We start from the raw sequence: 22,813 nt of genomic DNA on the forward strand, positions 1-22,813 counted from the left end.
GGACCAAAATCACTCACTAAAAATACAATCCCACTGGATGTTTATAAGATTTATACTTTTCAATTCCATCAAATCATGCACTCAACTTCTGGAGGAGAACTAGAGATGTCTGTAAGCCATAGGTCAATGATAGGTAAAGTTTAGTTTCCTCAGATTTACCTGGGTTCAAATTGCATTCAACCACACATAGTATTAACAGGAAAAAAAAAGGAACACATCTTTCAGAAATGTCAAATATGAACCCCAGGAGAGGGCTAGCTCATTAAACAACCATACTGGTTGTCGTTGTGGGTCAATCATTATTTGAAGTCACCTACTTATCAGTCTGAGGAAAATTAACATTTCTGGGTCACCAGGTTCCATATACTTATCTACAACTGATGCCCTGGAACCATGAAAGTCATTTTATTTAATATAGGTGGGCAACTAAATCCCAGAGAATGAGCGACTCACCCATGTATTTAATGGCAGAGGCTGAGAATTGAGCTTGCCTCCCCTTTCGGACTGGGTAGAAGTACGTGGGCTTTGGGGAAGGACAAGGGCAAAGGAGCATATTAAGGTTCAGTGGTTATATCTTGATGAATTTATTTCTCATCTTCACCTGCAAAAATTCCCTCTAAAAATCTGTGACAATGTGAGATAAAGGAAAAAGACCAGGCAACGGTGGCAAAGGGCCAAAGCAACTGCAAAGGTCTTCCTTGGTACAGCTTTTTCTAGAAAATATATTAATTATTATTAGAAACTCATTTGTATCTAGAAACTTAATTATTTATACCATTTAACCCAGCAATCTTGACTTTAGAAACCGGTTCTAAAAAAAATAACTAGAGAGGATTTAGAGTCATGCAATTATTTATCACACAGTTATTATAGCAAAATATTGGAAATAATTTAACTTCCAGCATTAGATGAATGGCAAAATTGTGGTTGAACTATAAGATGTTACAGAAGAATGCTCACAATTTTATTTAGAACCCAAACAAACAAAACAATAACAGATATGATACCATTTTACATATAATTCCAGTATTACCCACCCCTTTCTCTTTTCTCTTATACACACATATGTGGTGGGCTGCACGTGCATGCACACACACACACACACACACACACAGCTGGAAGAAAATACATTGAAAATATTGGTAATGATTATGTCTGGGGCTAGAGGTAAATTTGATTTTCTTTTTTACGCTTTTCTTTATAGTCCCAAGTTTTCAGCAGTGGACATATATTTTGTACTCATAGGTTCTTTTCTTTTTCTACATACTATTTATTAAGATTTATACCACACTCTTATGTTTGTGTTTATTTCATGGCACATGTATGTCTTCCCAATAGAATGCAAGTTCTATGAGGCCAGAGTCTTTGTTTTGATTTTTTATTGTTTGCCTGGTTTTTTTTTTAGCATGGTGTCTAGTATATAATAAATATTTTTAAATGTATATGGAGTGAACATTTGGGGGACACTACTAAGGGAGGGGTGCTTATGTGCAGGGATGCTAGTGGCCTTTTATGTGTCTAGTCTCTAGCTCATTTGATCAAACAGCATGCCATTCTCCTTGCATACTTTTGCCTCCTAATATCACAAAAGACCCCCCTCTCCATGAAGACAGCCTTTGCTAGTCCTCATCACCTATCAGAATCCCACTAAGACCCAACTTTGACCATAAGCCATTCCTGTTTGGAAAAGCTTCTCTCTAGCACTTAACTGCAACCACTCACTTGGAAGGCCAACATTTTTTGAACTTCTGTTGGGTTCCAAACATTTTTTTTTAGAATGGGAGGGTCAGCAAACTACCATCCAAGGGCCAGCACTTGATTTTGTAAGTAGAGTTTCGCTAGAAGAATACAGCCATGCCCACATGCAGCAATGGCAGAGTTCAGTAGCTGGGACATAGACTGTATGGTCAGCAAAACCTAAAGTGTTAACTACCGGACTCTTTATAGGCAAGTTTACCAACTCCTGTTCTAGAATATCTATACTTGTTCAAAGTGGAGATCCCAAATTATTATCCTATTAGATAGTTATTCTAACCTAAAGCTTATGTCTGAGAGTTTTGTTAAAAACAACAACAATAAAACCCAAACCAGGCACTGCGCTAGGACATGGCTATTGGACAATGGTGAATAAGACCTAAAAGTCTCACCTAATTAAACTTTAATTGTACATACTTCCGAGGTTTGCTGTGAGGATTAAATGAAACAGACACATACATGTGCACATATCTGTATCATATACACATCAATATAGTGCACAATATATACATGCATGTATAATATGTAGTACATCATATAAAATACACAGAGTACAGAGAACAGTACTCAATTCCTGGTACATTGCAAGCACTCAGTACATGGTGGCTCTTTCTCCTCACCAGAGATTAAATGGAAGCTCTTTTTCTTTCTTTTAAAGATTTATTTATTTATTTATTTATTTATTTATTTATTTATTTATTTAAGAGAGAGAGCTCGAGTGGGGGAAGGGACAGAGGGAGGGAATCTTAAGCAGACTGTGCACTGAGTGTGGAGCCCGACGTGGGGGCTCGATCTCACAACCCTGAGATCATGACCTCAGAGTGGGATGCCCAACCCACTGAGCCACCCAGGGACTCCATGGAACCTCTTGTAACAGATTTCTAAGAAGCAGACTCATTGGATGAAAAAATGCCTTCCGTTGCCTCTGTAAAACGGGCCTACAGCATGATCTCTACTCATAGCTAATTTAGCAGGCTCATCTATGGGACACAGGCACACTCCTGCTTCTTCTGGCTGAGATGCAGGTTTACTACGAGGCAGTTCTGTTTTGTCCCTTGTCTCTTGATGCCAGTTATACTGTTAGTTAATCAAGTGTCACAGAAGGTGATGAAAAGAATGGTGTGGAAAGTTAGAAAGGGATTATTTCAGATGAAAACTAAGTCGGATGCTTTCAAAAGATGACAAAGAGTTGTCAGATTAAATGTGGGAGAGAGAAAAGATCAGGGACAGTCGTAAAAAATCTAGAAGGATCGGTGCTAAGTTTGCTGCTCACGTGTTTATATTGTCATTCAACCTCAAGGAAACCAAACTTGGACATGGTTTTTGTTGTTTTGGAGTGTGGTTTGTACAAGAAAAATATAAGCCCCAGTCAGCAGACTCATATGCAAAGACGAAGCCTTGATTCCTCAACAGACTCTTCATCAAAATTAGGCAATGCTATTTCAAATAGCATTTAAACTTTTTTTTTTTCCGCCTTAATTTTTCCAGTTGACCATCAACCACAGGTCCCAAAAGCATGGAGTGAGAGAGGCATTCTTTTGAATGTATTTCTCACATGTGAGTAATAGCATGCTGGCAGGGGCATGGTGCTTCATGGTGCCCTGCCATATCTTCTAAGTAGAAGAAATCATCAGAGACAGAGTGACCTGTCCAAGGCTGCAGAGATGCTTCCAGAGCCATGCGGGGTCCGATTCCACCACCTCAGCCACCTGACGTAACAGAGAGGCAAATGCAGCATGGACTCTCAAAGCCTGGCTTGAGGAGGGTGAAGTGTATTTTGAGCAGGACAGAGTATCATCTGCTCAAATCCAACAGGAACTGTTACTTCATTCACCTCACTCCCCAGCACAACCAACACAGCGGCTGGCCACAGATCCGGCAAGTTTCGTTGGACGTGATGAATCTTCTTTCCTAGAAAAGTGCAAGAAACTGGAGCCTTCCTGATTCGGAAAGAACAGGTTCACATGGGATTCATAAGCCCCTCCAAGGAGCGTTCAACAGCAGGGGAGACATTTTATTGTGCCTGTCAGATCGTGTCACTGAGAGCCCAGCCTCGCCGATTGGCACTTGCTCTTCGCTGTCAGCGCGGCAAGATGAGCAGCACCCTGCTCACCAGATGGTTATTTGTTCCATCAGCCACCTTTACTGCATCCCTGATTCACTCCAGCCCAGGACAGTCTCCAGCATTCATGTTGCAAGGCAGCTCCTGCCAACAACTTTGCCAAATGGCTCCTCTCAAAGTCATGGGCCGCCCAGACAGACTGGCTCCTCCATCTGCAGCAGCTTCTGGCAAAGAGATGCTTCCCTTTCTGGCTCCACCTCTTGGCTGCACCAGAGACTTCTCGCCAGAAGGATGATCTGACCCATCAGCTCTTACAGCCAAGCCTGGAGTTGTGGGGCCATTTAAAGCCAACACCTGTGTCCCCCACGCTCACCTATGAGCACAATGCCACAACAGACTAAAGAGGTCTAAATGACACAGAGCATCAAATAGAGACATAGTGCATCACAGAAACCTAGAGCCAGAAAAATCTAGAGAGAGCAGGCCACCCCTCCCCCGTCTTCAGCCTCATTTTAGGAGATTAGGAAACTGAAGCTCACAGAGTAAAAGTAACTAATTATGATGGTGGGACTGGGAGTAACACCCAGGTCTTTGGATGTGCATCCTACATCACTGCACACAATGCTCCATCCCCTTCTAATGTTCCCTCTGCTCATTTTCAAAATCTTGATAAAAACTGGACCTTTTGTATTGGCATTGGTTCGAAATCGTATTTCTGTAGAAAAATGAATCACCCTTTCCCCGTGTCAACATCATGACTTCTGTTTTAAACAGGTGTGTTCATATATACACTGACAGACCTGGCAGTCACTTCTGTTCCGCCACTTCCTAGTGGGTGACCTTGGACAAGTCATCATCTCATTCTGCTTCAACTTTTCACTTCAAGGGGGGTAAGGGCAGTATCAACCTCTGGAGTTCCGAGGACTAAATAAGAAAAATACTTTAAAACTCAAAGTTTGTTCCTGGCACATAGCAAGCCTTCCACAACTACTACCAATCAACCTTATCCTTTATTAACACTCAAATCTAAAATGGTTATAGAATGTACAGGGCTATGCACATAGAAGTAGATATGCCAGGTGTTCTCATATTCTACACTAGGAAATGCAAGTTCACGCAGTTACAGGACTTATCCAAGGTTTATTAGAGAAGAAAGGAAGAACCAAAAAGTCCTTCTTGCCTCTTTGTGGAGAAATAGGAACCAGTATCTTGGCTTTCAAGATGGTAAAATCAGGAAGGAGAACCTTTGAACACAGACGACAAATGGATGGATGGATGGATGGACGGATGGATGGACAGATACGTAGATACAATGAGAGATGACAGATAGTCACCACAGCATTGTATGTAATATAAAATAACTTTCTTCCCTCCACAAGGGAACTACTAAATAAACCATGATACAGTCATACCACAGGGCACTATGCAGCCATTACAAAGAACAAGGCAGCTGTAGGCGTCCTGACATGGAAAGATCTTTGCAGATCACTGAGTGGGAGAAAAAACAAAGTGCAAACAGAACAAGCAGTATACGTTCACTTATGCAAACAAACAATCCCTCCCACAATATAGATGTGTACATGTATATTTAAATGTACGAAAATATATCCAAAGGTGGCCATGAGGAAGCATAGTCGACTAATGACAGTGCTAACTCCGGGCAGGGAAGTGGGATGGGTGTGGGGATAGAGGGTGATTCATGCTTTGCTTTGTCTGCTGCTGCTTCTTCTTCTTTTTTTTTTTTTTCAAAAAAAATTTTTTTTTTATTTAAGTAATCTCTACACCCAACCTGGGGCTCAGACAACCCTGAGATCAAGAGTCGAATGCTCTACTGACTGAGCCAGCCAGGTGCCCCTGCTTTGTCGACTTCTGTAATGCTTGAATCCTTTCAAGTAAGAAGACACTTATGTATTATTTGCTTAAGAGGAGAATGTCAATGGCAGGAATACAACTACTGTGAACCAACCGACCTCCTAACTTGGGTGTTCCCGGCCCCAACTTGACTTCTGCAAAGTTAAATGAGCAATGTTACTTTCCTCAAGTTTCTTATATAGCTCTCCTCTTTGGTACAACACCTTCTGGTGATATTTTGTACTTAAGGATCCAAGTTTTATCTTTCAGATCACCTGGGAATGCTCAGCACCTTGCTGCCGTATCCTCCATGAGAGCCATTTGCAGCTTGTCTACCCTCTGCCCCCTTGTGTATCTGTTGAGTGTCACAGAGATGAGCCCCCTACATCAAGTGGAGGAGGTTGCCTGCCATTCTGGGACTAGTTCAGGTTCACTACCTAGTGGATTCCCAAAAGTGGAGTCGGCAATGCACTTGGAGGAGGAGGCTGCCAGTCCCCCAGCATCAAGCTCAGCACAGGTAAGGTACTCTCTGGCACATTCCTTCTAGCAGAACTTCCCTTTCTTGGGTTAAAATCCTGTCCTTCGGGATCCCTCCAGACCCTGAGGTCCCATGCATTTTTTTGCTCCTTACCCACAGAGTCCCCTTCATTTCTCTACATTTGCTGGAAGCAATCAGGTCTCTTCTAAAGCAAAGAACTGACAGTCTGACAAACGTCCTCTACACACCTATCACTTTCCGTTACCATGACCCCTTCTCCAAAATTAATACTAATTGGTTTTCTGTGGATTTCACACATGCAGCTCCTACCATCATCACTTCCCACTCTTTCCACAGTGAAGCTGGAGCTTAAGAATTCAAGGGTTCCTGGGTTGTTTAAAACAAAGTTCCTAGTAGTCTTGTAAAAACAATATGCTTCCAATGAGATAGTTATGTCAGATCTGGTCTGTTCTGATTTTCAGCCTGATTCTAGAATTCTGTTGGAGAGGCAAAAGAAGGCAAATTGGTGGTAAAGATGACAAGTTTGGTGAAAGCAATCTCCTTAAGGGGAAAAGGCGAACAGCATGGGCGAGCCTCTCCGGCCAAAAGGAGGCCTCACACACCTCCGCATTTATATGCAAAGGACAATTGCCATCACACAATTGCCTCTATCCATCCCTTTTTTTTATCTAAGCCAACTATAGGAGCTGCTACCAGTTCTGGAGAATGGGTGCCCAGAAGGTCCAGGGAGCCTTCCCAGCACAGCCTGGGAACTGCACTGTTAACATCCTATGCTAAGGGTGAGGGACAGGGACAAGCGTATAAAAACCCAGCTAATTCTCACAATTTGCTTAATTCCATAAATATTTTCCTTCTTTCCTTATAGAGTAGAATACATCTAGAGGAGAAGGTCAACTAAGGACTCTGGCATTGGGTGGAGAAGTTCAACTTCCTTCCTGTGGGACAATGACGAAGGCTCAGACACGTGCACTGCCCTTCTAGAAAGATGGAACAAGTCAGTCCAGCAGCACTGAACGTGCACCATGGGGATATATGCAAAAGAGAGAACATAACCTGCATTTTTTTTCCCCCTAAAATCCTGACCAGAGGCAGCAGGGGTGGGCGAAGAGCACGTGCCTCAAGTCTGGACAGTCATGGCTTCCAAGCTGGTTCGACCACTTACAATTATGTGACCTCGCATAAGTTTCTTTGCTTTTCCAAAGCTCAAAATTTCTTAGCCTGAAAAATGAGACTAATGCAACCATTCTCTCATGGTTGTTGAAGGAGATTAAATGAGTAAACATATGCGCAACACCTAGGAAAATGCCTGGAATAGACAGTACATGAGAAACCTCAGTTCCCTTCCCTCAGCTAAGTGCTGAAATTGGACCCTTAGTTTCTTCGTAAATGCAAATGCCAGAGTCTAGGAATGTCAGTCTACAGCTGTGCTCTTTTCATTGAGCATTACTAATATTTTGACAGGACTGGCCTAATATTATTCACCCCAGGTTCACTGGCACGTTTCTGACCCGCCCTCATAAAGGGCTGGAGATTGCCCCTGGGGACCTGGATGCTAATAATGCATACTTGCTAGTGATTTTCAATGCACTCTGGTTATTATGTCTGGGAGCAGCAAACTTCCTATCCCCAGAAAGGTCATTACAATAGTATAAGGCAGCTTCTTTCCACCTTCCATTTCAGATTTTCCCGAGAAAGGCAGAGAACTCAAACATTCATCCATATGCATCGGAAGTACTATTCTGATCGGGCATTTGCATACAAATATCAAAGCAACTTAAGGAACTACAAGGCAGCTCTCCATCATATGACACCACCTCCTTTTATTTTTCTAGTGCCTTCCCAGCCCCTTCATATCAAAAGCCATTTTCATGTACCTTCCTAGTTTTATTCATCTTAGCTTCCCTCTTCAGCAGGTGTGAAATGGGGGTGGGGTAGAGGAAGCAGGGACTTCTACTTTCTTACTTTCATTCCCGTGCCCCTAGGAAACTGAAACATTTCAGAAATCACACAGATCTCACTCAAGTTTGGAGACCCTCTACACTCAACTCACCCAAGACTGGACTCTTCTTAATTCTACCACATTGTTGAGAAATGGCCATATAGTGTTGTTTGAATAATTTCAGTGTGTGATTAGTTACGTTTACACCTAACTAAGGCATTCCATTGTCAGGTCCTTTTTGTTACAATTTCTTTAGACCAAGCCAAAGTAGGTTTCCTTGTTGGCTCAAATTCTGCCCTGGAGTGCTCTTCTCCTAGGCATCTCATCTATTCACATGGCTTTAAATACTTTTAATATGCTGCTGACATCCCAAATTATACATCTAGTCCCGATCTTGCTTCTGAGCTTCAGACCCAACTGCTTGAGGGTCTTGCTGTGAGGCTAAATGGCTCACACACCCCTCAGACTAATCAATTTCCAAAGTCTTTTTCCAGTTGTCAGTGAGAAGTTCTATTATGCATCCACTCTCACAGCAAAGTCCTGGGATTCATCCTTGACACTCACCTCCATCTACTTCTCTATTTCTGCCCAATCTATCACACCAATATCCATTCTTCTTATCCATTCTTCTTCTACGATGTATCGGAATCACCTAATTTCTCTTCATCTCTACTGCTGCCACCACCCTAGAGTACAGCTGTGGCATCCTAACTATTCCCCCTTTTGCTCTATTTATCTCCTCCCCACCCTCCATAGCAGCTAGACTGAGCTTTGAAAAAACAAACCTGATCATATTTCCACCCCGATCAAAACGCTTTAATGGCTTTTGATCCATCTTTGGATAAAGTCCAAACTCCTTATGGTCAAGGCTCAACATGATCTGGTCTCTGAATACCTCTCTAGTCTCTCTTTCGTGACATTTTATTATGAAAATTTTTAAACAGACAGAAAAATTGAAAAAAAAAGTACTTGGATCACCTCAATTTTACCATGAACATTGCATACTTGCTTTATCGTGTATCTATCCATTCATCCATCCATCTATTCTAGCATGGATTTTTCCTGGTTTTGGTGCATTCCAAAGTAAACTGCAGGTTCTGGTCTAATTTTCATCACTCTTCCTCTTGTTCCCTATATTCCAGCCACAGGCAGCTTTCTATTCTTCAAATCAAACTATTTTAAAGCTCTGGGCTTTGTACCTAGTGTCCTTTCTACCTGAAATGTCTTCACCTCTTGTTAATTCCTGACTGATCCTTTAGTTCTCAACTTAAAACTTTCTCTGAGAGGCTGCCTCTGGTCCCCCAAACTAAATTAGATCCACCTTCCTGCCTTATATATGATCTCGAGGCATATTGTGCTTTTCCTGAATGTCACTTATCATAATTGGTAATTATATATTTATTTGCAAAATTATTTAATGTCTGCCTTCTGCGCCAGCCTGATACCATGTCTGTATTGGACTGTGCTGGATCACCTCTGCAGAAAGTCAACTAATATTTGTTGAAGGAATTAAAGGCAGAATGAATCAATAATTATATAATAATAATAATATAATCATAAATCATGGAATAATAAATTTGTTCTTCCTTTAATGTGTAAACAGGATAGGTTTTTAAAGGCCTCTGCAAGAAGATGGAACTTACTCACTGCCAGAATATAACCAGCAAGTACACTAAAGCAAACAACTAAATGGCAAGATCCCAGCCAAGAAGAGACCGGTAGGTTTTAGTGACTTCTCACCCGTCTCCACTAGCCATTGCCCTCAAGACCATCCCCAATCAACACAGGATCCAAGGAAAACACGTGCTTGCTATGCAAATGTACCTATAATGTACTGAGGGCATTTACCGAGGTCTGACTTTGTATTAGGCACTGTCTTGAGTGCTTTTCCTGTATTCATTTTTATTCCCCCTGTGGCACAGGTTCTATTGTTATTCCCATTTTACAGCTAAGGAAACTGAGAACAGCGTAATTATTTTCAAGCATGTCCTCTGACTTCCTCTTCTAACCAGATTGCCATTCCTGTAAACTCAGCTAGGAAAAACATTTATTCTGTCTGTGGTGCCACAGAAGTGTAGGAAGATCAATGTAGAAAACTCTCAAACTGCCCTAATGGAGAGAGGGTTTTGGTCAGTTCTAACAAGTCTGAAAATAAAGAAATCCACATAGAGATCAGAGAGATTTGAGAGATGAAGCCTTGTTTAGGACCCCCAGAGTTCCATATCTGAAAAAGCCAGTTAAAACATTGTGTTGACTTTATTTCTGTAGTCATTCCAACCCCACTCTTCATCGTATTTAATCCCATATACACATGTTCAAATGATCCCTGCCAAGAATTTGACCCCAGATAGGAATACAATTTATACATGAAGATAAAACCATAGTGGTCTTCTTCCTAACAGGAGCTAATGGTTGAAGGAAAGAAAATGAGTCAGTGCAGAATCTCTTTAGTGGAAGAGCACGCGCTTCAAATGGTCTTGAGTTTGAAGGCAAGTTCTTCCCTCATCCGTGTGACCCTCACAAATTAGTAACATCTATGGGCCTCAGTTGCCCAGTTTCCTTATTTGAAAATGTTAATAGCATTCACTTAGCAGGACGCGGAGATATTGAAGTGCTATATTTAAAAAGCTCAGCAAGTACATGGAAAACAGAAGATGCTCAAAGATGGTAACTTTAAAAAGGGAAAAAAGATAAAGATCGAGGAGGGGGTAACTTTGATGCTCAGAATAAAAGAAGAGTCATAGGAAATGTCTTCAATAAATATACATCATGCATTCTTTTTCTTCCCTGTGGTGGGGGGTGGCGGGTAGGGAAAGGAGGGGAGGGAGGGGGGGAAGAGGGAGGGAGGGGAGAGAGGGGAGAGGGAGCAAAAATAAGAGAGGAAACCTTGGGTAAAAGTGTCCTTTAGCATTTGCATTGCTCTTAGCTGGCTGAACTTGCCTGCAGCTACCACTTACAATGCAAATTGAGCTTAGAGTCCTTCACACTAACTACACAGCAAAAACCTTTCAGCTTTAAATAGAATACTGCAGTGTGGAATGATCTGAGCAAAGCAAAGCAAAGAAAAATTCAGAGATAAATGTGAAGGAGATTTTGGAGAGAAAAAAAAGAACCAAACCCTTGACATATCTGGCCAGGTAGGAGAATGCTGACATATCAAGGAAGACAAAAAGCAAAGCAAAGTCTGTAGAAGGACCTAGAAACTAAGGTCAGATTTAAGAGAAAGTGGATTTAAGTTAATAAAGGAGGAGGGTACTTTTGAGGCAAGCCCTCAACAAAGAGGATTTTAACAAATAATATTTTGATCTGGTGATATTTCAAGATGTACTTGGCACTTCCAAGGTATTCATCAGAAGAGAGAGGACGGACTCTTGCCCCTGTGGCCAGCACCACTGCATGAATGTTCCCTAAAATGAACAGATTAAGACCATAGAGAACTTCCTGCTCTACTCAACTTCTGCTATTTACACTGTCCACGTTGCATTTCCCCCCCTTCTTCCCAGACTTTCAATAAGATCAGGTAAAGAAACCTGAAGGCATACTGAGCAATAAAGGTTTTGTTTAGTTTTCAGCGTGGTGTGTGTATGTGAGAGAGACAGAACGTTCTGAGAGGTTGACTTAGAAAGATTTGAGAGAGCTGCCTGCTATAAACTCATGCCTCAGTTTTGACTACACGAACGCAGTTATTTTAATCAGAATCAGAGCTTACAAAAATGCCATAAAATAGGACCAAAGATCAGGGTAGTACCTGGGGCCTGGAAAGCACTAAGGAATTCCATTTTTAACTCATTTCTTCATTCTAGAGGTGATACTCCCATACACAAGTCCCCAATCTGCCCATCTTCCCAGCTCAGTAGGTTTCCTGTGCCTGTGCTTGTAGGCATAATGCAATCTAGAAGAAAACATGAAGGCAGCCCTCTTTGTTGTCACAAACAGAAAGAAGTATCACCCAGAAAGACCAATAGACCCAAGGCCAACTTCTCTCTTGGATAACATGCTCAGACACAGGGCTAGTCATAATCTACCTGGTAACTGATTCAGTGACAAAGCACTTGAGACTGAGAAAGAACATCTTATAACCACCCTGTCATCCTGCAAATGAAAAGACTCGGCAAGTATGGTGCCTGTATGGGGGAGGGATAGGCTGAACATCTCTTAAAAGCCATCTCTAAGCTCCTGAATGCCAGAGCTCACACAAGTCTGCTTCATCTGTCTAGCACCCACATATTAGGCTGGATGCTCTCCAGTAATGATGATGAATGAAGAATATATTTTCAATAGCACTGGACATTCTTTATTACCTAAAACTTACTGGGATGTTTATAGAAGATGCCACCTTTGCCCCCAAACTGTATCTTTTTATTTCTTCCAGAGTTTGAACTCTTTTACTACCCCAACCCCATCACATTTTTCTATGATTCTTGATTTGATTAAATATTATAGAAATTTTAGTATCCAAGAATAACAAGAATTGTCTTAAATTAACATAAGGTGCAATGTTTTCCTAAAGCACTTTCACACACATTTTCTCACGTGGATATTACAACGTGATGATGCAACACTTTATATGAGTGGTTAAGGATAAGGGCCTACAGGTAGAAAATAAAAGCAAAAATGCAAAAGTTTTGGCATTTGAAAAAAAAAATGCCTTTACTCTCTATTCACACACAAAAGGCAGAATGAGATTCCACCTGCTGACTTTCCCTGCCTGCCTGCGAACGTCAGAACAAGCTGAGAGAGAGAGAGCGCCACGACAATTTCACCTCTTGGCAAAGCTCAGCTTACTGAACCCTCTTGCTTTCTGCTGGCTGTTGATTCAGCAGAAACTACTGCTGCAGAATTCATAATGGTGATTTTAAAGGCCCCACTGATCGCATTGCTCGCCCCACGTGTCAGACTCGTTCGCTCGCTGCTGGAACGCCGTCTCCCCAGCTACCTTTTTATTTCTTGCTAATGCACTTCCAAGGGGAGAGGGGCTCGCCCTTTTGCAAAGGGCCTTTTGGGGTTCTGATTGTCTGAGCAGGTAACCTGGCCGGAGAGATACTCGGGCAGGAAATGAAACCATGTCCTCCCTGCAGCCACTGAGAGACACAACATCATTCCGCTGGGGGGGGGGGGGGGGGGGGGGGGGGGGCAGAGGGGGGAAGGACCTCCGATCCGACTGGGCCCCTTTCTTATCTCCCCCTCCAAGACCCCGGCAAACATCTTGGGGGATGGGTCATCTGCCTTCACGGGGTCATTTTTCCAGTCGGGAGCCCCACCCTGCAAAGCCTGATCCCCCAGGGCCATTTTAACTCCCGTGGGCGCCGGGTCCACCTGCTGCTGAACGCCGGGCTCGCCTCGCGGAGCCCGGATGGATGTGGGGCGCACCGGCCGCTGCCCCCGCGGGCCGAGCCCCCGCCCCAGCCCCGGGCCGAGAGGAGTCTCCGCCACTCGGCGCCCGGCGGCCCGCCGAGCCCAGCGATCCGCAACTTGCGCCCGGCCCCAGCGGCGGAATGCGGCGGGGCTGGCGTTACCTTCGGTCGCATAGCTGTGGTCGCGCAGGAAACTGTTGTTGATTTTGCGGGTATCAATGTCCTCCTCCATTGACAGCAGGCTTACTTGCGTGGGAACCAGAAGCCGGCAGACAAGTATCCATGATCCCTCCCCGCAGCCAGTCTCACAGGAGAGGGGGGCAGGGGAGCCGGTGGGACTGCACCATGGTCCGAGCCTGAGGAGGAGACGGGGAGGCGGAGAGAAAAAAAAATAAAAACCCGGCAATGGAGCTGTCACCTCCTCCACTCGGGATCTCCGAGGCTGCGGCGGCTCCTCCCGCGGTGCGCTCACTCCAGCTCCAATTCCCAGCGAGGATGCTGCGCCCGGCTCCGCGGCCGCCGGGTGCCAAGATGCGCCGTGCCCCGAGGGGTCCGGGCCCGCCCGCCGCCCGGGAGGCGCTCACAAGCGGGGCTGGGGAGATGCCCAACAGGTTCCCCACGTTGGCCGCCGCTCCAAAATGCAAAAAAGCTCCCTCCTCCCCCTGGGAGAGCGGGCGGCCGCGACAAAATGGTGCCTTTCTGGACCCGGGCTGCAGTGGCGAGACGGCAGGGGCCGGATTCGGGCTGCGCCGGCCCGGAGCAGGGTGCTGGTCCCACGGGAGGGCGGCTCCGGCTGGCGGGGGCGAGGAAGGCGGCGGGGAGCTGGGCAGGGCGCTGCGGCCGGCGCCAGCGCACTCACCCTCACACCCACACGCGCGCACTCGCAGCTGCGCTGCTGCAGGAGGAGGCTGGAGGCGGCTGGCGCATTAAAGGCGAGGCTCCTCCCAGCCGCGTCAGCAGCCCCAGGACTCGTCCCCAGCAGCGCCGGTGGCCGAGGCAGAGGCTGCGGCTGCTCTCTGCTGCAGTGGGGCGCACGCAGCCGCGAACCGGCTCCGGGGCAGCAAGCAGCGAGCCGGCAGGTTCACGCGAAAACCAGAGACGCGCTCTGGCAGCCGCCCTCCAACCGTGCCACGCGGCGAAGGGCGGCGTTTACTCGAGCCCCCAGAGCCCCTAGCTCGCTGCCTTGCTCCGGACACCTGCGCTTCAGGACCGCAGAGAGAAGTAGGTCCCCTGGGGGAGGCAGGGAGACGACAGTCAGGTCCCTTTCGCTCACCCTTGTGTGAGGTATGCGGTCCCTTGATAAGTTCAACGGCGAGGCCTGGGGTTCGAAGCCTCAGAGAGGAGAGAATGGGAAGAAGGGCTGCCGTAGCTTAACTGAAGCCTCCTGTGCTAGGACTAGAACGGGGAGCAGGGGCCAGAACTTTTCTGTGACCACCTACGACTTCTCCATTCCAGACGCAGTCAACATCCCCTTCCTACTGTAGGCGTCTATGTCTACGCAGGCAGAGGGATGCAAAAGGGCTGAGTTATGAAGCCAGTCCGCATAGTCAATCTGAGAAAGTCCACCTTCCCTAGCCCTGTGCACTTTGTTTTGGACCAAGTGCTGCAGGCCCTCCTGTAGGTCTTGCTTGTGAAGACAACACCGCAGGAACCGCTTACGTTTGCTCCCAGCATGGAAGGGACATGGGAGTCTCTGCTACCCTGAGGAGATTTCAAAGATCCAATTAGTACAAAAAAAAAAAAAGAGACCTGCCTCCCTACTTCACGTAGGAGGAAAATGCAGAATTCCCCACCCCCCAACCATGCTTCCCCATATTGCAAATTCGGTATTTGAAAGAAAACTTGATCGCTACTGTTACGAAACCAATAAAACCATTTATGAAGCTACCCAACTCCCTAAAAAGCCAAATTGGAAAAGACATTTCCCCATTTTCCTCTTGTAGAAGGTATTCATTTCAGTGGGTGTCACTGCAGGGAGAGACATCAGCGGACGTCTTGCTCAGTTAAGCTCCACAAGTTGAGCTAGATGAGCCCAGAGGGACCTGGGAGTTAATTATATACATATAATGCTTCGGCTAACATGATTTAGAAAGTATTTGAAGTTCAAAAAAAATGGGAAAACAAGTTTTTAGCAGGTTGGGAATTGCAATCAGATTTCCACAAAGAGTGGATGCTTCCGGCAGATGGAAAATGGAATTATCCCCCATCTCCAAAAAGCGAGAGGGAGAAGAGAGTAGAAATAGTCTTCGATATAATTTTTAAGGGAAGTTCAGCTTACAACAGATTCCATTTGATTGTCATTTGGTGGTTAAGTCTTAACATAACTTGTTTGACTATTTGTTCAAATTTCACCAATGGAATTCCAGTGACAAATGTAATCCACTCGGCATCAGTTCACAGCTGGTTCTTCCACATGATGAGCTGTATCCATCACCAAGTCTCCAGTGGTCAGCTCATCTGTAGTTACACAGTTCAGCTTCCCTTGCTGTTAAGCATAATGGGGAAGGGGCGGGCAGAGGGGAAAAAAGCTAAGTTCCTCTCCAAGTGGTAAGAAGACATTTTGTTTTCCGTTGAAATGACCTTAACTTGTGACAGGAGACCTTGGGATAGTATTTGGAAATCCTCCCTTTATCTTCCTGGAATGTGGGCTAGCTTGGCACAGAGCTGTATGATGAAGTGGGTAGGCCCAGGCTCATGGGCCAGGCTGTGCTTGAGGAATTTTCCACCGTAACCAATAGGAGAAAGGTCCCCTCCATAGATTAAGTTTCTGGGATTTACTGAATTTTCCCTTTCACGTTTCCTGCAGCATCCCCCCTGCATTTATTCAATGGTACAGGCAACACAGATACATCATGGGTAAGGAGATTGCAAAGTTTCAACTTTGTGGACCACTCTTTTCTACTGTGAGCAATGGGGAACTAGGCCCTGCACCCAAACCAAGGAAAATAAGGCTGTTGGCTTTGTGCTTGAACACAATGACGTGTAGGAAAGGAGGTCAAGGGTTGAAAGAACCCTGTGCAATTCTGTAGTGGTAAGAGGACCATATAGACCATTTCTCAGAAGACCTGCCGACCTTCTTTCTATGCCTCAACACGTCAAGTTCTTTCCAAAAGCATTTGAAATGTATACATGTCAACCTATGCTCTTTCCTCATGTTCTTGGCATTCTTCAGCATCTCAGGCAACTGTCCCTACTTCCCTGAGTCATTACCTGACCATACCATAGTCTCTTCCTCTAGAATTTTCTGCGTCTACATCTTTTTTTTTTTTTTTTTTGGTCTTCCTCATGGCTCACTGCATTTTGTAATAGTTGTTTCCATATCATTATCAACCATCCCTACTCTATCTCTGATATTAAATGTCTGGCACTTAGTGGGTGCTCAATTATCTTTGCTGGATAGAGGTAAATATTTCTTCAATGAATGAATAAATTACTGAATTTCTTCAGTACAACAAATATTTGTAATATTTAGGTTTAGTAGCTCAATCCTTATTAAAATTCTTGCAAAAAAAACCATAAACCACACCCAACAATAAAAACTGTTGTGAGCCAGTAATTTTCTAGTTCCTAAGCTTTATTGCAATTGAAATAATTGTGCTACCCATTCCTGTATGCATATGTACCAAGAATATTTACTGAGCGCTTAAGATGTGCCAAGAATTGTTCTGGGTGCTGGGGATACAGTTAAAACAGAGTCCCTTTAGTCGCAGAACTGAAATTCTATCACCTGATTTTGATAAAATGAGCTTTCTTAGAAATACAACAAAGGCATTATAAATCAACAGACTATAGCGTAATGCTAAATGCTAAGGTTCTAATATCAAGCACAGCTGATTTTCTGACACTAATTACTGTGTCCTTGAGTAAGTTACAAGGTTCCCCTAAGACATTTTTTTAAACCTCTAAATTAGGGGGAAGAATACTATCTACTTCATGGAGTTATTGTGTGGATTTAATGAGATAATGTATGGAATAATCCCAGAGAGAAGATACTGCTATTACTTGTTGAATATTTATTATCATCTCCACTCTCAATAATGAACAAATATTAAAGCACCTACTAAGTCAGCCCCTGGGACAGGACTGGAGATTCAGCAACATCTGTGCATAAAAAGCATAGTTTCCGCTGTCATGGGACTTAGTGTCTAATTTACCGTAAAAGGAGTCATAAGCTATAAAAGGGGCAGCAGAAGACACTTTGAAAGGCTGACCAAATCCAGGCTTGTACTTTACACAAAAAAGGCCAATTACAAATACACGGGCTTCTTAAGTTACACAATTCAGAATGATGGCACATAGACACATTCTTTTTTTATCACCCTTGTCATGGCCCCCTCACCCCAGTTAGGTTAGTGCTGCTTACACTGGAACCTTTCAGGTCATCCTTCCAATTAACACATTAAATACCTACAATTTTATTAAAACCTTTGACCTAAGCCAGGCTGGAGATTCTTAATATAGGCTTAGGTGTCAGACGGTCCTGGTTTGTCCCAGCTCAGGCACTTACGAATTTCATGACCTTTGGCAAGCAATTTAACATCTCTGGGCCTCTGTATTTGCAAAATAGAAGAAAATAATAGAAACTACTTGAGAGTGTTGCTGAGTGGCTTCAGAGCAGCCTGTTTTGCGCTAAAATGTCAGTTCTCCCTCCTACCCGTGACTCATGTACATCTCCACCAGTAGAGAAAGGGAGAGATGCACTACAAAGTGGATCATTTATGTGAACAAAGTGACTTAGAAACCGGAGTTTTACTACCTATTGATCTGTCCTAATGGCAAACTAGAAACTGGATACATGAAATTTTACCATCCTGCACAAAGCCCTTTAGAAGCCATCAAGTCCCGTGGAATTATGATGACCCTCTCTACGCGCAGACCTGATCACGTTTCTCTATTGTGGAATCCTCTGAAATCCCTCTCTAGGATCACTAAGCACTGAAGGCACAACTGTCTCTCTGAGGTGGTTTATGTGTTGACTGCTCAGTGGGTAAGCTCTTGAGTTTCCAGCAAGGTTCGCCATTCCTTTTTGTGCATGCTCCTAGAACATGTAATACACGACACGAGTGAACTTTTAAAATGGAATTTAACCTGGGAAAAGAAAACAAAACATCCTGCTCTTAAAATGTTGTATTAAATCCAGATTCTGCATTCTTAATGGATTTCACAGAGTAAAATTTTCCTTCAGTTATCCAAGTACAGTAATTTATGCAAAGAAACAGTGGCACGCTGGGGCTGCTACTTACTGGAGAGCCGAATGTGCGGATTATACACATCTATTTCCAGCTCTGCTGTGAGGGACATCATGTTGGTAGCTTAAAATCTGAAATCTGCTATGGTGGGTTATTTATACCATGGAAATTTTTTAAAAACCCTATATAAATCAGGGCTTTTGGGATTTCTGTTTGCTTTGAGAGCCGATTGTTAAACATTTAGCAGCACACCAGTAGAAATGCAATACTTTCCGCTGTATCTTCCTGCTCATCCCTGTAATCTACGCAAAGTTCCTTCCAATTCTCAACGCTAAATCTCCCAAACTGTGTCAAATTCCAGAGCATCCCACTATCCGACCAAACTTGAGCCACAATGCTAAATGACTCTTAAAATCCTACCTTTACCATAAAGCTTTCCCATATCCGTCAGAGGAAATTCTATGCCTTTGTTTGATCCCTTCCAGGCTGGATATGCTATTGCCATGGTAGACCTGGAAGAGACTTGCCCCATAAGGGACCTGACAACATAAGGAATGTCAGGTGCATGCCCATTCTCCATGAATCATCCCTTTCTACTGTTCAAGCTCCACTGTCTCCTTACTTTTGCTCTGGATTTGCCTAAATGCAAAACGAAGACATCCACTCTGCCTGATTTCATTGATAGCTCTTCAACATGTCTTGTTAGGATATTGATACAATGGGGGAAGAGGAACAAAAATCCAAGAGTCCAGATTTGAGAGCCTAAAAGGAAATATCCTCTTGTACCTTTTCTCATTCAGTGGTTTTAAACGAGTTAAATTTAGGCTGTCTTATTCAAGATATTTTTAATTTGCAGTATATTTATTTGGTATAAGGTGAGGATTTACAAAATCCCTTCCACAATACTCAAGGGGTACTATCCAGTTCCTGATGACATTTCTCAAAATAAAATTTCATATAATTTAAACGAGAATATATATTGGGAAATATCTTTCAAATTTCTTTAAGAGGCACCAAGCAATAACACTTTACAGAATATATCCTAAGAAAATCATCATAGATGTGGGCAAAAATTTAGCCTTAAGGTTATTTCTCAGAGCATTGTTTAGAATCATGAAAAACTGGAAACAACCCAAATGTCCAACAGAATTGGCTAGGTAAATTATGGTAAATACAAACAATGGGAAAGTATTGAGCCATTGATAAAATATTAGCAGCCAACACTTGTTGAGCATATATTATGTACCAGGTTCTGTGCAAAGGGTTTTGTTAGCATTATCTCATTTAATTCTAACAGCAGCCCCTAAAAGGAAAGTGCTATTATTATCTCCATTTTACCGAGGGTAATAGAGGTAAATAATATACCCAAGGTCAAACAAAAAGGAGCCCGGCACTGCGTACCCACGTGTGTGTGTGCGCGCGCATGCGCGCATGTTGGGGTGGGTTAAGCATGCACTACTAGATTCTGATTTGCCTCTCTTAGAAATGAATAATAGCCTCTCAGTGGAAAACCACTTACCACTGTGTTGGTGAGATTGTGGCAAAATTGGAAACTTCACACACTGTGCTTGTGGGCTTGTATAATGGTGCAGCCACAAATAGTTTGACAGTTCCTCAAAATGTTAAACAGCGCATATGACCCAGCAGTTTCCCTTCTAGGTATACACCCAATAGAATTGAAAACCCATCTTCACGCCAAGACCTGTACATGAATATTCATGAGGGTGGCATTATTCAGAATAGCCCCAAAGTGGAAGCAACCCAAATGTTCATCAGGTAATAAATGGATAAAATGTGATATAGCCATACAATGGATTATCATTCAGCTATAAAAAGGAAAGACATACTGATACATGCTACAACATGAATCAACCTTGAACACATGCTAAGTGAAAGAAGCCAGTCACAAAAGACCACATATTGTATCACTACATATTAATGTGATTCCATTCGTGTAAAATGTTCAGAATGGGCAAATCCATAGAGACAGAAAGTAGATTAGTTTGCCAGGGGCTGGGTGGGGGAATGGGAGTGAATGCTTATGGATTTGAGGGTTTCTTTCTAGGGTGACGAAAAAGTTCTAAATTAGGTAAGGGTAACAGTTCCACAACTCTGAATATACTAACATCACTGAACTGTATACTTTTAAAAAGTGATTGTTTATGGTATAGGATCTCAATAAAGCTGTTATTAAGGATTAAAAAATCTCTACTATCAAAAGCCATTTCTTACTTCTTGGAGTAGGACATGTCCTTCAGGCTAATATGAGTACAGAAAAAATGTAAGGGTATGTAATGACAAGGATAGATATTTATATTATTTAAAAAAGTCAAAAAACAATATAGACTGGTTTCCCCTTTCTCGGTTAAAAAAAAGTGTGTGTGTCAAATCAATATATAAAAATACTGTGCAGTGGTTATATGTGGTTATCGTTGTTCATATTTTTGTCAAAGAAAATTTAGAACATGTATTATTTTTGTAGTAAGAATATTTTTAAAGTATTTTTAAAGGGGGGGAGGGGCAGAGGGAGAGGGAGAGAGAGAGACAATCTCCAGCAGGCTCCATGCCCAGTGCAGAGCCTGATGCGGGGCTCGACCTCACAACCCCAAGATCATGACCTGAGTTGAAATCAAGAGTTGGACGCTTCACCGACTGAGTCAGCCAGGTGCCCCTAAAGTTTTGTTTTTTTTTTCTTAATGTTATGAAACACTTTTTTGGATGAAACCTTGTATTGGAAAGGTTAAAAGTAATTTTCTGCACATGAAGAAAGTGGGTCACGATATAAATGTACATGCTACCAAAGGCACAGAACAACTCTGTTGAATAGAAACGTAATGCAGGCCACATTTGTAAAATCTTTAAGCTGCTACATTAGCAAGTGAAAAGAAGCAGATGAAATAATTTTAATAACATTTTAAAAATGTTTTAGAAAGTTTTGGGAAAAAGAAAATATTTTCTTTAATCTATCAAAAATATTATGATTTCAACATATAATCAATATAAAATTATTACTGGTCTATTTATACTCTTTTTTTTTTTTTATCCCCCGTCTCTGAAATCTGCTGCGTATTTTGCACGTACGGTACCTCTCCAAACTAGCCACATTTCTAGGGCTCAATAACCCCATGTGTCTAGTGTCTGCAGCACAGGTATAGAGGAATTTTCCCAAAAAGTTTATTCCATTTGGGGCGCCTGGGTGGCTCAGTCAGTTAAGCATCTGCCTTCAGCTCAGGCCATGGTCCCAGGGTCCTGTGATCTGGCCCCACATTGGGCTCTCTGCTCAACGGGGAACCTACTTCACCCTCTCCCTCTACCCCTCCCTGGCTCAGGCTCGCTCACTCTCTCTCTCAAATAAATAAAGAAAATCTTTTAAAAAAACCTTATTCCATTCACAATATGGGTTTTATTATATTTTTTCAAAGAGAAATTTTTATCTACTAAGGACTTGAACAAGATTGTCATGCTAAAATCAAACTAAGCAACATTAATACAGCGGACCTCACAACTATGGTAAAGTAATACGAACTGAATATGAAAAAAATATAGACACATGCACATATATATACATATATATTAAATGTAATAGTACAATTGAACTCAATCTGCATTTTCCCCCTAAAACCAGTAAGCTGGATTAATAGAGGAAAAAAAGAACCTGATTCTGAAAGTGCTAAAATGACACCACATAACAATGTATAATAGCAAGAAAGGTGTAATTCAGTACAGTCATCACTCTTATAGGCCAACTGTTTAGTTCAAGCCTATGGCTTCAATGGCTTCAGTTCCAGCTAGGAGAAGAAGCCACACTGCCAGATGTCACTGCCAAAAAAAGGATTTCCACAGCTGGGTATCTGCACTCTCCTCAGGCCACTAAAGGTGGAGAAATTTAAAGATACAGTGATAGGAATCTGGCTGAGAATGATTCGGTCTTTTAGACTGAATTAGAGACTAGAATTTTGTGGCCACATGGTCAACAGATTAATTTCTGAAAATTGCTAAATTAGATATGCCATTGCCCCTCGCACACACGTGTGCACAGTTTTGCGTGTGCAGCCCAGCACTTCCTCCTTCCTAACGCACTGTCCTCACTGAATCCCCGGGCACCACTCTCTCCCGATCCTTCTCCGGGGCATGTGCTGGCTCCTCCTCGCTGCTTGATGTCTA

At 43.1% G+C, this 22,813-nt stretch overlaps 1 protein-coding gene across 2 annotated transcripts in view; it reads right to left on the minus strand.

The window, feature by feature from the left end:
• Positions 1-22,813, minus strand: part of PPP2R2B (protein phosphatase 2 regulatory subunit Bbeta) — a 448,022-nt gene that overhangs the window by 258,522 nt on the left and 166,687 nt on the right. Inside the window, exon 3 of one of the 2 annotated variants that reach the window (XM_035014406.1) lies at positions 13,623-13,816. The exons of the other annotated variant lie outside the window; for it this stretch is intronic. Within the exon in view, the coding sequence (XP_034870297.1) occupies positions 13,623-13,816 (194 nt within the window). The remainder of the gene's footprint in view (positions 1-13,622; positions 13,817-22,813) is intronic. 2 annotated transcript variants of the gene reach the window in all.

Source organism: Mirounga leonina, unplaced genomic scaffold, assembly GCF_011800145.1.
Source record: "Mirounga leonina isolate KUSES-001 unplaced genomic scaffold, KU_Mleo_1.0 Mir_168, whole genome shotgun sequence".
NCBI lineage: Eukaryota > Metazoa > Chordata > Mammalia > Carnivora > Phocidae > Mirounga > Mirounga leonina.